Below are 16,369 nucleotides of genomic sequence, written 5' to 3'. Positions count from 1 at the left end.
CTCCACCTGTCGAAGCTTACGGTGTAATACGGGAAGCCAAGGATCTGACCCAGGTTGGGCATGTGCAAGGCAAGCACCATACCCAATGTATTATTTCTCCGGCACCCATTAACTTGATTTCATATAATAATTAAATGTATTGACTATATATCACAACTATTTGAAACAGGAAAAGATTGCAGCATTGTACATATTTCTCATTAACATCATTTGGTTAGAACCCAATTAGGTTAAAATCATTTTAGGTGAAGAAAACTGTATATTCCTCAAGATTAGACATTTAAACAGCCTAACTCTACACATATTATGATAATCTACAAAAGGGATTAAGTGCATTATGAAGCACTAAAAAATTGAAATACAAATTCCACATAGTCATCTCTGCAATCTTAGCACATCAGCATACTAATATGTTCAACATAGTACACACAGTTCATTGATATAATAGGAAAAAGATACATGGTATACAAAAAATATTAAATAAGCAAATTTTATAAATAAGTATTTTTAATAATTATGCTTTTATTTTTTATTGTTTTATTCACATAACTTATGGTTTATATTAATAAGTTTCCAAACGTCTCTTCTAAGTTGAGCTTTCCTGGCTTCCTTTACTTTTGTCGTGGTGAGCAATGATGGGTTTGCAGACTTGGCTGCAGGACTGTCCCAATTTTTTGTTATAGTGTCCCTGAATGTCAGACACTTATTTGAATGCTTGCTGGGGGCCACACACTAGGTTGCGGTCGCTAGGGATCACACACTCGTTCTGGTAAGATCAATAACTCTTGGCAGGTAGGATAGTGCCAGAGCTAACACTTGGCATGTCACTCGTCGAAGGCTGGGGCTCACTCCTGCCTCTACTAGCCTGATTCTTTGCATTTACACATTCCAAGCACAGATTGGGGCACTTTTATCATGCTGGTAAAAGGTAGTGTGCTCATGATGGGGCCAGAAAGAAAGGAAAAAAAATAAGGAAAACTTCTGTGGGCCACTTGTATGTGTGAGCACAGGGGCATTCTTATAATGATCTTATTAGCAGATCCAGTAATGGAGGTGAGGTGGCAGCAGAGTGGGAAAGTAGGCAAGAGAAAACAAAATTAAAACAAGTGCACCTCATCTGATATGCTGCTGATAAGCACAACGGGGAGGAGTAACTGGTTAAATTTATATCTAGATAGCAGGGCCTGCCCCAGGCCTTCTCACGCTGTGCCCCAAGCCTGTCCTGGCAGGACAGCAGGCAGCTGCACAGGGACTCCAGGCCTGGGGGGCAGGTGAGTGGTGGGTGCTCATAGGCCTCTGGGCAGGGGCAGGGGGCAGCATCCTGCAAGTCTCTGGGCAGGGCCTTGAGAGGGGACTGGGCGGGGCAGGGTGGTGGTGGTGCACTGCAGGCCACTGGACAGGGTCTGGGTGGGGGTATGGGGGCGTTAGGTGGGGTGGGCACCCTGTATGCCTCTAGGCAAGTCTGTGTAGGTCTAGGAGGGGTGGCAAAGGCTGCATCTCTGGTCTCTGGTTCCTAGACTGCAGACAGGGCTCTAGTGTGGAGAGCCTCCACGGGACCATGCTTCGTAAACAACACCTGTTTCTTGTTAATTACACCGTGCTTCGTAAACAACTCCTAATAAGGAAACAGGATGTCTTGCCACGCCCATAAGCTGTAACTAACCTATCAGATGCAGACACGTGGGCGTAAGCAGGCGGCGAGAGGTATATAAGGGGGGAGGTCACCTAGCTAGTGGGTTCTCCCTCATGCGTCCCCTTTTCCTCCTTACTCCACGTCCCCGTTCCTGATTTCTTCTCTAACGCATGAGAAAGTTCCTAAATAAATCGCAGCCAAAAGGATCTCCGAGTTGCGTGTTTCTTCGCTGGACGAAGCGGCGCGCAACACTCTAGGCTGTGTATCCCCGAAACACTGGCGAGGTTCTATGTCTACCCTGTGTCTACCTGTGTATCCTGTGTCTACCCTGTGTATCCTGTGTCTACCTTGTGTATTCTGTGTCTATCCTGTGTATCCTGTGTCTACCCTGTGTCCCCTATGTCTACCCTGTATTTACCCTATGTATCCTATGTCTACCCTGTGTATCCTATGTCTACCCTGCGTATCCTATGTCTACCCTGAGTCTACCCTGTGTCTACCTGTGTATCTTGTGTCTACCCTGTGTCCCCTATGTCTACCATGTGTCTATCCTATGTATCCTATGTCTACCCCATGTATCCTATGTCTACCCTATATCTCCTATGTCTACCCTGTATCTACCCTATGTCTCCTATGTCTACCCTGTGTCCCCTGTGTTTACCCTGTGTCTGTAATCACCTCAATGCGGAGCTGTGTAAACTCTTTAGCTTGGGTGACTCTAGGAGTGCTCACACATTAATGGATTTTCACGAGCTCTCTGGGTGGCTCTCCCTTGCCACGTGTGTTCGGTGCTCTAACTGCTCCCCCACCCGGGATGGCCTTTGCCTTTGGCGGATGAAGGAGGAACAAGGGCCAAGCTGGTTGGTGATTAGTTACTGTCTAGTCCATCTCTCATCTCTCCCAAACTCTCTCCACAACTTTCACAACCCTCTCCCCAACTCACCCCCAACTCTCTCCAACTCTCTCCCAGCCCTATCCACTCCCACTTCTCCCTCTGCCTCACTGCTCTCTCTCTAACTCCCTCCGCTGCTCTCACTTTCTCCTTGCAACTCTCAAACTCCCGCAGCTCTCTCTTCTGTCTCCACTGCCCCAACTCCCCGCAGCCCCTATCTTCATCACCTCCTCTCTAAACACATCTCCCAGACCACCCATGCCACCAGGAAGTGCAGTCAGCATGTTTATCCAGCTTTCCTATCCACCTGCAGCCCACAAGGACAAAACAGCACTTACGGCATGTTTTTCCTCTCCTTAGACCAGTAACTTAATTAACATCTTAATTCTACTTCCTAATATTTGTCATTCTGTATGGACACAGTAATAGACACATTTAGGCTTGTAGGGCAACTCTCCTGGGGACATCTTGCCACAGACTCAGACTACAGTGCTTAGTCTGGATTTATCATTCCTAACCCTGGAAGGTCTGTATCTAGTTTACTTTTATGATCATGACAGAATTTGTCCATGACCATGCTCTTAACTTATAGTTAAGCATTATGGCACTTTGGCCTGGCCCATTTTGATGCCAGGGTAGCTCAGTGCTTGCCCTGGGTCCATCTAGTCCCTCATCAGGACCCTACTCTTGGGGATCTAGGAAGTAAGGCCAACTGAGGCTTAAGTCAAGAGAGATGATGTCCGTACAAAAAGTAATTGCTCTGGAGTAACTAAACATTCAAAGGACATTAAAGAGAAGAGAAAAATAATATTTACAAGTCAGCAGAGTCTGATCAGGAGACAAAAGTAATTGACAGGTTAGAGGAGCAATTAACAAACCCAAGCTCCCTGCGGCCAGGGAGGAAGGGCAAACCAATGTTATCCTACATCTACCCTGTGTATCCTATCTACCCTGTATCTACCCTATTTATTCTGTGTATCTGTCTACCCTGTGTCTACCCTGTTTATTCTATGTATCTGTCTACCCTGTGTCTGCCTTGTGTATCCTGTATACCCTGTGTCTACCCTGTGTCCCCTGTGTCCCCTGTGTCTACCTTGTGTCTACACTGTCAACCCTGTGTCCATCTTATGTCTACTCTGTGTCTACTCTATGTCTACTGAGTCTACCATGTGTCCTCTATGTTTGCCCTGTTTCTACCCTGTGTCTGTCCTGTGTCTCTTGTGTCTACCCTGTGTCTATCACAGCCCCCTAGAAACTGTCCAGTGCAGCCTGGCTGCACTGCCCAGCCTTGTCGTTGCTCCTGGCAGAGAGCAGAAGAGCAACCTGGGCTCCTCCAAGAGCTGGACAGTTCGTGGTCACCTGCCATGGAAGCAGGCCCGAGGTTTGAGCAACTTCTGGCATGGCCCCTGCCCAGAAGATGCCCTGAGCCCCATGGAGGAGCTTCCAGGCCTGCAGGCACTTGTGGGCTGGGTCCCTCTGAGGACCCCTGCACCAGGCCAGCAAAGCTGCCAGAGTCCACCACAAGCGCAGGTGGGTTCCCCTGCCCCCCATTCTCTCCCCGCCCCCCACAGGCCCCCTCTCTCCCAGCTCTCCCTCAGTCCCCCCACACAGACCCACTCTCCCAGCCCCAACCTCTCTTTCACAGGCCCCCTCACTCCTCTCTCCCAGCCCTCACACAGTGCTGATCTCCCAGTCCTCCCCTTTCCCAGCCTGCCACTAATTCTCCCCCCCACACCCCCTCAATCATTCCTCCCACAGCCCCTCTCTCAGTCCCCCCATACACACACCCTCTCCCAGCCACCCATCTTCTCTTTCCCAGCACACCTAGACCCCTCCCCTCACTCTCCCAGTGGAGAGTTTTCTCAGCCCTTAGTTAAAGATGAGGACAGCTTTGTGGGGGCACCCCTTGCTTGGCTTGGGTGCTTTCCTCACCCCTAAGCCACACCCAGTTCTGAGCTGGCAGAGGAAAGCCTCAAGGGGCTTTACTTCTGAAGTCCCCAGTCCCCAAGCCCCTGAGCAGAGGTTCTGGCCTCCTGGTGGATAGGCAGCACCCACTGCTTGCCAGGTGAGAGGGGGGAAGTGTTGGGAGGGACCTCACACCGGCCAACTGTCTCCCTGAGATACTTAGCCATTTAAATAAAGACCTGTGGGTACCAAAAACGAATTGGCAAAATATTTTTAAAAACTATTTTATATGGTCAAATATAATGACCACAAGGGCTACAAGGAAAACTTATTATTTGTTAGTGATAATATTTTTATATCTATAAAACTCATTATATAACTCTAAGAGAAAGAAAAATATATGTTCATGATTTTGATAAAAAATTATAAGTATAAGAGGGAAAATTGTAAATCTATGAAGTTAGAAAACTTCAATAAGATACAACAAATAAAATACAAATTTGAAATTTTTCATTGTAAGAGAAAAAAATTTAATTATAAGATGGTTTGTTTAAAACTTTTTGCATACGTGAGAAGGCATATTGGGGCTTCCCAATACATTGAACACACACAATATCTAGTCTTAGATGCTAACAGCCTTCTTCACCAGAATGAACCATAGTTCCCTAGAAATGAGACTAATTCCAGTATCATTTAGTTAGAGATGCTAAAATCCTTCTCCAAAATTAATCACAGTCCCTAGAAATGAGACAAATACTAGGTGGGTGCAAGGTCAGCAGGACACCCATTGATTCAGAAATGAAGGAAACTGAGTGATTAGTTGTGGTGTTTCAGCAAGACCAAAGCTGAGTTTGAAGTTGAGTACCCATAACTTAATTCTGGATTTACTCACATATAGATTATCTATCTCCCTCAAAGTGGAACCATAAATAATTACTGCTACCTAAATAAAATCCACCAACTTTTAACTTCAGTATCACTGTATCACTGTCATCCCGTTGCTCATTTATTTGCTCAAGCAGGCACCAGTAAGGTCTCCATTTTGAGACTTGTTACTGTTTTGGCATATTGAATATGCCATTGGTAGCTTGCCAGGCTCTGCTGTGTGGACGAGATACTCTCGGTAGCCTGCCAGGCTCTCCATGAGGGACGGAGGAATCAAACCCAGGTTGGTTGCATGCAAGGTGAATGCCCTACGGCTGTGCTCCAGCTAACTTCAGTAGTGTTCTCAAATTTTTATTCTTTTTTGGGTTTCAAAATATTTTATTTTTTATATTTGAAATTATAAAAGGTGAAAAACATTCACCTCCAACATTTAAGATTTTTTTAAAAAATTGAATATGAAGTATAATTTTACTATCAGTAATTAAAATATACACAGCTACTATAAAGATTGAAAAAGAAAATAAATGTCCAGTACTACAGTGATGTAAAAAATATAATAATAAAAACTCATTAGTTATTCTTGTACAAACATAGAAATATAATTCAGGAAAGAATGATAGGAAACCATCTAATATTTTGTGGAATAGCTTAAGGACACTTAGAGACACTTAAAGACTATGGGAGAGCCTGGCAAGCTCCCTGTGGTGTATTCATATGCCAAAAAACCAGTAACAATGATGGGGCTCATTCCCCTGACCCTGAAAGAGCTTCCAATGTGACACCATTGGGAAGGACGAGTAAAGAGAGGCTTCTAAAATCTCAGGGCTAGGATAAATGGAGTTACTGAGACCGCTCGAGAAAATTGACGATCAACGGGATGATGATGATGATGATGATGATGATGATGATGATGATGATGATGATGATGATGAGCTTAAGGACAAAGAAGTTTACTTTTCTAGTTTATTTTTTTCAGGATATCCTATATGATAATACAATTATTAGTCTCCAAATGACATTTTTATGGCTCAAGGTCATTAAACTACATCCAAGATCACCTTACTATTAAGTAGTAGAACATATTTTTGGACCCATATTTCTCATAAGACATCCATTAATATGTATTTTAAGAGTACAGTTTTCTGAGCAATTACAATGCATCCTCTGATAGAAAGGTGAAATAGTATGTCTTATCAAACAAAGTCATCAAATTTAAGTCTCAAAAGATAAAAAAGTAGAAGCAATGTAAAAAGAATGCCAATGATAGCTGGCATACATATAAAGTCAATGGACATCTTGAATGTCTGGGGGAACAAGAATTCATAGTGGCCTGAAATTGCCACTGTGACACTGCTAAATTATGACTTCTCAGAGATTAAGGAAACAGTTTAGGTACTGGTCCCCTTGGCCACGGGATACAGGAGGCAACTCAGTGGGCTTGAGTATTATGGTTGGAGAGTTTACATTTAAAGCAAAACTCACCAAAGCTGAAAAAGAGTCTGAAGCTCAAAGGTTGGAACTCATAAGCAGTGTTTTAAGAGTTATCCAGGTAGTGTGGTTTAACGTGTTTGAAAAAATGCCTAGAGGTTTGTCACGCGCCGCTTCGTCCAGCGAAGAAACACGCAACTCGGAGATCCTTTTGGCTGCGATTTATTTAGGAACTTTCTCATGCGTTAGAGAAGAAATCAGGAACGGGGACGTGGAGTAAGGAGGAAAAGGGGACGCATGAGGGAGAACCCACTAGCTAGGTGACCTCCCCCCTTATATACCTCTCGCCGCCTGCTTACGCCCACGTGTCTGCATCTGATAGGTTAGTTACAGTTTATGGGCGTGGCAAGACATCCTGTTTCCTTATTAGGAGTTGTTTACGAAGCACGGTGCAATTAACAAGAAACAGGTGTTGTTTACGAAGCATGGTCCCGTGGAGGCTCTCCACAGTTCCCCCTTTTTGTTTTAGAACAACAAGTCTGTGTAGCGACCTCGGCCCCCTTGGCCTTACCCGTCATTGGGAGCCCTCTCGCTTGTAGGTCCCTGTCTTAGGTTGGTCCAAGGGTCAGGTGGGGTATAGTGCACCCTTTCAAACTCCTCAACTACAGGAGGTCCCCTGCAGTTAAGGGCTCTCAGCTGCATAATACCTTTGCTACATCCAGCTAGACCTGATTGTTCTAAGCGAGATTATTGTTTCAAAGTTGCAAGCCAAAGCTGCGGGGATTGCTTTACCTCCAGGGCCACGAATGCCTGTAAATATCATGCCTTTGTAAATAGCTGTTCTTACTGCATTTTGTATAGACACCAGGCAAAAAACCAAAGCAGCGAGAAGCAATGAGGATAGTACTACTCCCACCTCCACCCACTCTTTGATAAAATAGAGGGTACTTCTACTCTGGTCTTATTATTAAGGTGGATACGGAAGGGATTAAAGCAGGCCAAGTTGTAGCAATGGCCCAAAAAACTGCTTCTTCAGCTCGTATCATCACAGGAACCAGGTTGAACAGGAGCACCAGTTTCCACCTCTTGATCTACTGGAGGCGCAGTCTTCCGTGTCAGACGTTCAGGAATCCACACTGGTTCTGTCCTGTCCTGTGGAAAAACACAAACAGAACCCCTGGCCCAGGTTAACACGGGGTCCGGGCCATGCCATTCACCAGAAAGGATGTCCTTCCATTTAATATATCCTTGGCACACAGGGATCTTTGAAGAATGCCTGTCTGCAGAGGAGGCGCCCTTATCATCAATGATCAAAAAATTTAGAGTAAAAAGTGCAATAGAGGTTCTTTCTCAAGAGGGCCATCCCAGGCCAACTCCCCCTTTTTGTTTTATTAGGCATGCTTTAAGGGTGGAATGGGCACGCTCAACGATGCCCTGTCCTTGTGGGTTATACGGGAGGCCATGAGATAAAGAGACTCCCATCTGGGCACAAAATGCGGTGAATTTAGCAGAGGTGTATGCCGGACCGTTATCTGTTTTCAGTTGGACTGGGATGCCCCAGGCTGCCCATGCTTCAAGGCAATGAGAGATAACATTTGTGGAACGCTCTCCAGGAAGGGGAGTGGCATGAATGATACCAGAGCACGTGTCCACAGATACATGGAGATATTTGAGCCTGCCAAATTCCGAGAAATGTGTAACATCCATTTGCCAGATGTGTAAAGGCACAAGACCACGAGGGTTTATGCCCATGGAGGGGGCAGGAAGAAAAGGGACACAGTGTGGACAATGTAAAACAATTGCCCAAGCTTTGGCTCGAGGGATTTGAAATCTATGTTGAAGGGTCCGAGAAGAAACATGGAAACAGTCATGAAAATTTTTTGCTAATTGTAAAGGAGACTGAATAACAAAACAAGATGCTCTAGTGAGTGCATCAACACAAGCATTGCCTTCTGCTAAGGGACCCGGAAGGCCTGTATGAGAACGGATATGTGTGACAAAAAATGGTTTTCACGGGTCCAAAGAATTTGCTGTAAAGCAGATAACAAGGAGGCTATCGAGCTGGAGGCCTTTATGGGTCCTGCCACCTCAAGTGAGCAAAGAGCATTCACAACGTATCGTGCATCAGAGATCAAATTGAAAGCAAAGGGGCAATGCTCAAACACTGTCAAGACAATGCGGAGTTCCACAACTTGAGGAGACGTAGTTGGAAATTGCATACGAATAGGATCTTGACCCTCTATCATATAAGCCCCCCAGCCTGTACTTGAACCATCAGTATAAATGTTTGGAACATCCCGAAGGGGTACATAAGAGGTGACTTTGGGGAAAATTACCGGATGGGTTTTAAAGAAGATCATTAGTGGATGTTTGGGATAATGATTATCAATAACATTGGGAAAAGAAAATCGGAGAATCGCCCAATCATCATGTAAGCTACACAAAGAAACTATTTGAGTGGAATTATAGGGGGTTATAAGAGTATCTGGAAGTTTTCCAAAGTATTGTAAGCAGTCCTGAATACCAATCATAGCCAAACGGGCTACAGCTGCAGGGCATAATTCCACGGCTTTTGCCGGAGAGACCCTAGGATGAATCCACAGAAGGGGTCCCTTCTGCCATAGGACTGCAGTAGGTTGCCCATAGGTTGGAAGCACACAAAGTAAAATAGGAAACTCAGGCTGCACGCGTGTATTCCCAGCAGCAGTAAGAGCTTGCTCAATTTTGCAAATTCCATTAAGAAGGTACGCCAATCTAAGTATTGTCTGGGCGTCAACACCGCTCTAGCCACCTGTTGCCAATCATTTGGGGTCATACAATATCTGAATAAGCCTTCTATTTGGGTTATAGTAAATGCGGCGTTGGCTCCATAAGTCTTTACTGATTCTGCCAAGGACTTAATTATTTTAAAATCTAGGGGCTCATGATATTGCTGTTGATTATTATCTTCAAAAACTGGATAAGTTAACTGCAGCTCTCGCCTAATTTCTGCCCAGAGCCCGGGTTTTGCGAAGGAAAGTCCACCCCCAGCTTTGTTATAAAGGGGCGGATCATCCTCAGACCTCTTTAGCGGCAAGTATCGGTCACTATCATATGTCGCAGCTTCCTCTTCAATAGGGGGGTCAGAATCCCCGTTAGCCTGTCCCTGCTGAAATTGACGTAGCGAGGGATAAAGAGACGGACGGGTCATGGATGGTTCTTGGGGCCTTCCTTTCTTTTTTGGGGTGCGTCCCTCCATCAGCGGGGTTCCCCTAGAGGCCTCGCTTTCCACGTCCGAACCCTCCTCTGGCTCAGAGGCTATAATGCCATGACGGCTGCCTCTGTCCTTCTTTGTCTCTTCTAACACTACTTGTCCTGATTGTATGGCCTTATCGCACTTCTGATCCTTAAAGTAAGCATAGAAAGCAAAAATGAAAAAACAAAGGGAAAGACAAACAAACATCCAACCAACAAACGAAACATACACATCCATGGATATTATTGTCCTGACTCACCACAGGAACTTGATCGTCACGACTTCTCGTGAACCTTAGTCCTGACTTACCACAGGAACCTCATCGTCACGACTTCTCGTGAACCTTAGTCCTGACTTACCACAGGAACCTCATCGTCACGATTTCTCGTGAACCTTAGTCCTGAATAAATCGCAGCAAGTTCTGAATCCACCGGGGGGGTACTGGAGGTCGGGTTCCCCGTACGGGCCACCAGTTGTCACGCGCCGCTTCGTCCAGCGAAGAAACACGCAACTCGGAGATCCTTTTGGCTGCGATTTATTTAGGAACTTTCTCATGCGTTAGAGAAGAAATCAGGAACGGGGACGTGGAGTAAGGAGGAAAAGGGGACGCATGAGGGAGAACCCACTAGCTAGGTGACCTCCCCCCTTATATACCTCTCGCCGCCTGCTTACGCCCACGTGTCTGCATCTGATAGGTTAGTTACAGCTTATGGGCGTGGCAAGACATCCTGTTTCCTTATTAGGAGTTGTTTACGAAGCACGGTGCAACCAACAAGAAACAGGTGTTCATGAAGCACGGTTCCATGGAGGCTCTCCACAGAGGTTACTTTTGGAAGTGGAAGTTATGCCAATTTCTTTACATTGAATATTTTATCTGTCTACTTATATGTTATTTTTTGAGTATACATGAATGTAATACTTTCTTTAAAATTAATTTAATCATATCATTGCAGATCTGTTCCATTTATTAGGTCCAGAACTCATAGCAGAATCACAGTGCTGTCACTCAAACAATTTTAAATAACAGCATATTGATTTTATTAAAAGGCAGAAGTGGGACTGGAGAGAGTACAGTGGGTAAAGCATGCATCCTGCATGCAGCATATTCAGTCTTGATTCCAGGCTCCTCAGATGGCCCTGAGTCCCACAAGGATTGATCACTGCGTACAAAGCTTCCGGAAGTAAGCCTTGACCACAGTTGGGTGTGATTCAAAACTCACACAAAAAATAGGGGGAGAAGTACTTAATTTTACCAAAATGGTAACTTTTTACTGTCTGTTACTGTCCTTCATTAAAGAACCTGGACTAATTTGTATTAGTTATCGTAAAATAATTCATAAAAGTACTACCTAATTAAATGCATCACATATGCACACATGGTATAAAACAATTTTTCTGCATTTCAGGACCAAACTGCTTTGCAGAAACAGCTGTCATCCCTGCGGGCAGAGAAGTACAGACGGACGAGTGCACCATTTGTCACTGCACCTACGAGGAGGGCACGTGGAGGATCGAGCGGCAGGCCATGTGCACAAGACACGAGTGCAGGCAAATGTAAGGCTGAATAAGCACAGACTGATTTTTTAGGATATTTTACGATGTGAACATTCTAGATGACTCTGAGTTTCATCGGTCTAAAGAAAATCATCTTTGATGAGGAATAATGGAAAATTGTAGTTACTTTTGCTTTCCTTAGTAACAATTCCTGAAAGAGAAGGAAATGGATGTATTTCAAAACATCAAGAACTCTGGGCATAAAACTCCTCTCTAAATAAATGTGCTATTTTCACAGTAAGTACATAAAACACACAATTATATATAAAATGTATTTCTACAATCCCTCTATTAGAGCTTATATAAATGTTTTCTATAGACAGATTAAAAATGCTGTGCTGTGAACCATCATTGTGTACATGCAAATTTTTCTCTGTTCTAATTCCATCACTTGGGATGGACTTTTATTGTTGATTCTTGAAAGAGAGCACCATAATTGCTCATAAAATGGTGAGCAATATTTCTACTGGAATCCTGCCCAAATTATATGTAACCATGTGCTATATCTTTAGAACATTTGGTCTCGTATACATAGGTAATACTTTCTTCTTATGATATCTGCTTTTTTTTTGCCATTTTCACTCATTTGGGAAATATAGGTACAAGTATAATACATTTTTTCCAGTTCTTTCAGAACTCTCACACTGTGGGCCTATGATAAACAAATACACATATTTAATTTTTACTTACATCATTTACTTTTTCAGGCATGACTTTAAAATAATCACAAACATTGGGGAGTAGTGGGAGGGTAAATTTTTATTACTATTCCCCCATGCTAACACACTAAGACAGGGGAATCACTGGATTCTTTGATGTGTGTTAAAAAAAAAACTTTCCAACAATTCTATATATACAATCTAGACATAGAACAAGGACCCCAGGATCCGACAATGGATCTGTGTTGCTCATTAGAGGGGTCAATCATCTTTCCCAGGAGAAACATAGTAAATGTTCATTGTAAGCCTGTCTTTGTAATCTTTCAAAAGCCAAGTGAGAAGAGAGTTCTGTCCAGTTCCAACCAATTGGCAATACTAAAGGCAAGCTGCATCATCCACTCTCTGTATATATAATTGAAGTGATAGATAATTTCAAACTAACTATATTTCTTTTTGCACAGAGGAAAGATGTCATTTCAATTCCTGCTAATCTGATGAGCAAATAGCAAATTATATTTCTGCCTCTATCAGGTCTTATATGAACCTGAAGTGCTTATATTAAAAAGTGAGTTTAATAGGACTATTGGAAAGCAAAATTAACACTATTTGATGCCATTAAAAGTTTCCATCCGCATATTAATTCTAACATTTTGAATGAATCACTTTGAAGACCAATTGTAAAAGCAAAGCAAAAGGGAGTGATTCATCTTTATTTTTTTGTAAAAGCAAAACAAAAGGGACTAATTCATCACATAAATTTTTGGTCTTTGGAACAAAATGTAATTTAAAATTACAGCCAGGGGACATTATAAAAGCTGTCTTAAGATAAGCACAGAATACCCATTCATTATGTGAGAAAGTATTCAGGGGGCCAGAGGGATGGTAAAGCAGATAGAGAGCTTGCCTTGTTGCAGCTGCCACCTGCCACCACATAATGTGCCCCTGCACACAGAGACAGGAGCAGATATGGTGTGATCCATATACCCCCCAGCCCCCCAAGTAAATTATTGAGGACTGAAAGTTGGTCAAGAACCAATGAGACATGCCATACACAAAGCACACCACACACAGACTTTCATGAAAATACTCAGGGAAAGTATTAGTTGTTCTCAGGTATGATCAAATGTACCTTCTGGTACTAATGGCGCTAGCCACTTTTTAATCCACTAGATGATCATCTCTCAATTGTTCATCGGTAAACAATTTTAGACCAGGTCAAAAGATATTATGATTTTGACAACAAATGGCACTTGCCTGCATGGTCCTGCATGGTCATTAACACATCTTAACAGCATGTCAAGGGTCTCTTCTCTTCTGTCAAGTCAGTTGCGGAGATTCAGCCTAAGAGACCACTCTCCCTGCTCCCTTTGGAATCTGGTCCCTACCTTAATGGGCAGTGAGCACTGGGTTCATTGTAGAGGTATCTTAAATGTGGTGGGAATTTCAGAAAGCCTGATATTTCGTTGTCTATGACACTGAAAAAAGTTTTGGAAAACTGACTTTTACCCATTCTAAGTATGTTCAGCCTTGTCTGAGCGTTTTCCTGAAGAATGAAGTTCAGTAGCTGGTCTTATGCTAAAATGACTCCTATCTTCCTCTCTAATTTGAAACCATCACTGCTATTTCTACTGCGGAACAAAAAAATAAAACAAATATGGCAGAACTCGGATTAATAATGCTAATTCTCCAATAAACAACATGCTATTTGCAGTTGTCTGCAAGAAACATTCATTTATTACTACAGTCTTTCTATCTTGCCATTAATTTAGACTTGTGCAACTGTAAAGTTGCACTGGGTTGATATTTTTATTTTCCTCTTTTCCAAAAGAGCACTTTGTTAAAATTACTAACAATAAAATTGTCATATGTTAAGAAGTTTAATATGTTTAATAAGTTAGTTCAGAAGAAAATATGAAGCCAAGTTACTTGAATCCAGAATATTATGGTTCCACAGAAGTGAAAAGTCAGAAATTCAAATACAGAAGATTTTTTAGAGCTATAATTCATTTTTTAAACTTCAACTAATCATTTTAATAATTATTACATAATCCTGGTATTTATGGAGAACACTTTAAATTTTAACTAAAATTTAAAAGGAATTATGATAATAGTGTATTTGGAAATTAATATGAAGCTCCTTATATAGGCAACATGTTCTGAAAATAGTCTAATGGTATTTAATACTTTTCAAGTTAGATTTTTTCAGCCACAGATTCTTTCTATTGTTTAAAACCATACATGTTTTTATATCTCAGAGACATCTTGGGTAACTTCCAGAATTTATACTTCATTCCTGTATGAAACATGTTAAATGCCATGTCCTTGAGACTGCTTTAGACTTCCTAGCAGAGAAGAGAAAAATGAATGTGTCCCTGACACCAAATAACTTATATTACAGGAAACTAATTTACATTTTTTTATTTTTAATATCTTCCACCTTTGTTTTTTCTTTTGATTTTTATTAAGTCATATATATATATATATATATATATATATATTGCTTTTTGGGTTACACCTGGTGATGCACAGGGGTTACTCCTCGCTCTGCACTCAGGAATTACTCCTGGCGGTGCTCAGGGGACCATATGGGATGCTGGGAACCAAACCCAGGTCGGCCGTGTGCAAGGCAAACACCCTACCCGCTGTGCTATCGCTCCAGCCCCTAAGTCATATTTTAAAAAGTTGTTCAAACAGTTGTTTCAGGCATACAATGTTCCAACACTAATCCTACCACCAGTATTCCCTTCCCTCCACCAATGTCCCCAGGTTCCCTCTTTACCCCCAGCTTTCCATAAACAGGCAAATAACCAATTTATTTGATATTACTTGCTCCAACAAAAATTAAGGAAATGGAAAATGGAATTATCAGGAAATAAATCGATAAAAGTCAATCTGTGATTATTGATTGCTATATAATATTAATCTATGTAAATAAATTCAAATAATTTAATACAACATGTTCTCATTTACATAACTAAATTTTCAATTTTGGCATCTAAAATATATTGCATTAAATTTTACTTTGTATTTTAATCTTATACATTTATCTCTTTTGTTCAGTAAAACTATATGAAACAAACTATACATTTAAAAATTTGCCTCATCATTAATATACGTAAAAAAAACTTCCCATTTGCCCTAACATATGTTGTGTCTATACAATTTACCGAAATTTCAATTTAATATTTTCTAGTTTATTGTTTTGATTTTCACCCGTTAATTTTTTTAAAGTATCCATTATTTGAAAAGTTGGAAGCATACACATTTCATTCTTGAAAACCATATTCATTACTTTAAATGTAGATTATTTAAACATATAAAATATTTATGTGAAATTTACATGAAACCCCACCTTGCTTTATTTATTTATTTATTTATTTATTTATCTTTTTTGATCACACCCAGCGAAGCTCACGGGTTACTCCTGGCTCTGCACTTAGGAATTATTCCTGGCGGTGCTTAGGGGACCATATGGAATGTTGGCAATCGAACCCAGGTCAGCCACATGCAAAGCAAACCCACTGTACTATTACTCTGACCCTGCTGTATTTATTTGAAATATGTAAAGGATACCATTTATATTAACTCTTTAAAAGTCAATGTTACTTCAATTGCAATATGATAGGGAGAATTTAACTATATGGTATTTGTTAACATGTTGGGGTAGTGACATATGTATTTATTAACAGGCAGCACAAGATTAGTGGAAGGCTTTACTACTACATTCGCATCATTGTATATATCAACCAAACAAGAGCCTTACATGAGGAATTGGGAGAACTTGGACAAAAGACATGTACAGGGGCCGCCTTTCACAACCCAAAAGCAAAGTAAACCTTCTTCAGTGCACATTGATCATTTATCCAGGATAGATCAAATGCTGGAATGCAATTCAAGCATCCATAAATTACATAAATAGAAATTATGTCAAGTAACTTTGTAGAACACAATGTCATAAATTGTGCTAAAACACAGTGGTAGAAATTAACAATAGAAAGGAAGTTGAAAAAGCTTGAATATTTGAAGACTGAATAACATACAGCTAAATGACAATTGAATAAAAGAGAAAACAAAATAAGAAATAAAATTATTCCTCAAAACAAATGAGAATAAAGAGACAAGCTATCAGAAGCCATGTGATACAGCAAAAGCATTATTAGGCAATACAGGCTTTAAAA

At 41.6% G+C, this 16,369-nt stretch overlaps 1 protein-coding gene across 2 annotated transcripts in view; it reads left to right on the top strand.

The window, feature by feature from the left end:
- Positions 1-15,337, top strand: part of VWC2 (von Willebrand factor C domain containing 2) — a 164,607-nt gene extending 149,270 nt beyond the window's left edge. Inside the window, exon 3 of one of the 2 annotated variants that reach the window (XM_055127287.1) lies at positions 11,385-15,337. In XM_055127287.1, coding sequence (XP_054983262.1) covers positions 11,385-11,546 — 162 coding nt within the window. In that variant the 3' untranslated portion in view covers positions 11,547-15,337. The remainder of the gene's footprint in view (positions 1-11,384) is intronic. The other variant, XM_004616204.2, reaches the window with a different exon arrangement.
- Positions 15,338-16,369: the final 1,032 nt, after the last annotated feature.

The sequence above is a fragment of the Sorex araneus genome, chromosome 2 (genome assembly GCF_027595985.1).
Source record: "Sorex araneus isolate mSorAra2 chromosome 2, mSorAra2.pri, whole genome shotgun sequence".
NCBI lineage: Eukaryota > Metazoa > Chordata > Mammalia > Eulipotyphla > Soricidae > Sorex > Sorex araneus.
The sequence above is the reverse complement of the archived record's forward strand: the minus strand, read 5'-3'. Positions and strand labels throughout refer to the sequence as shown.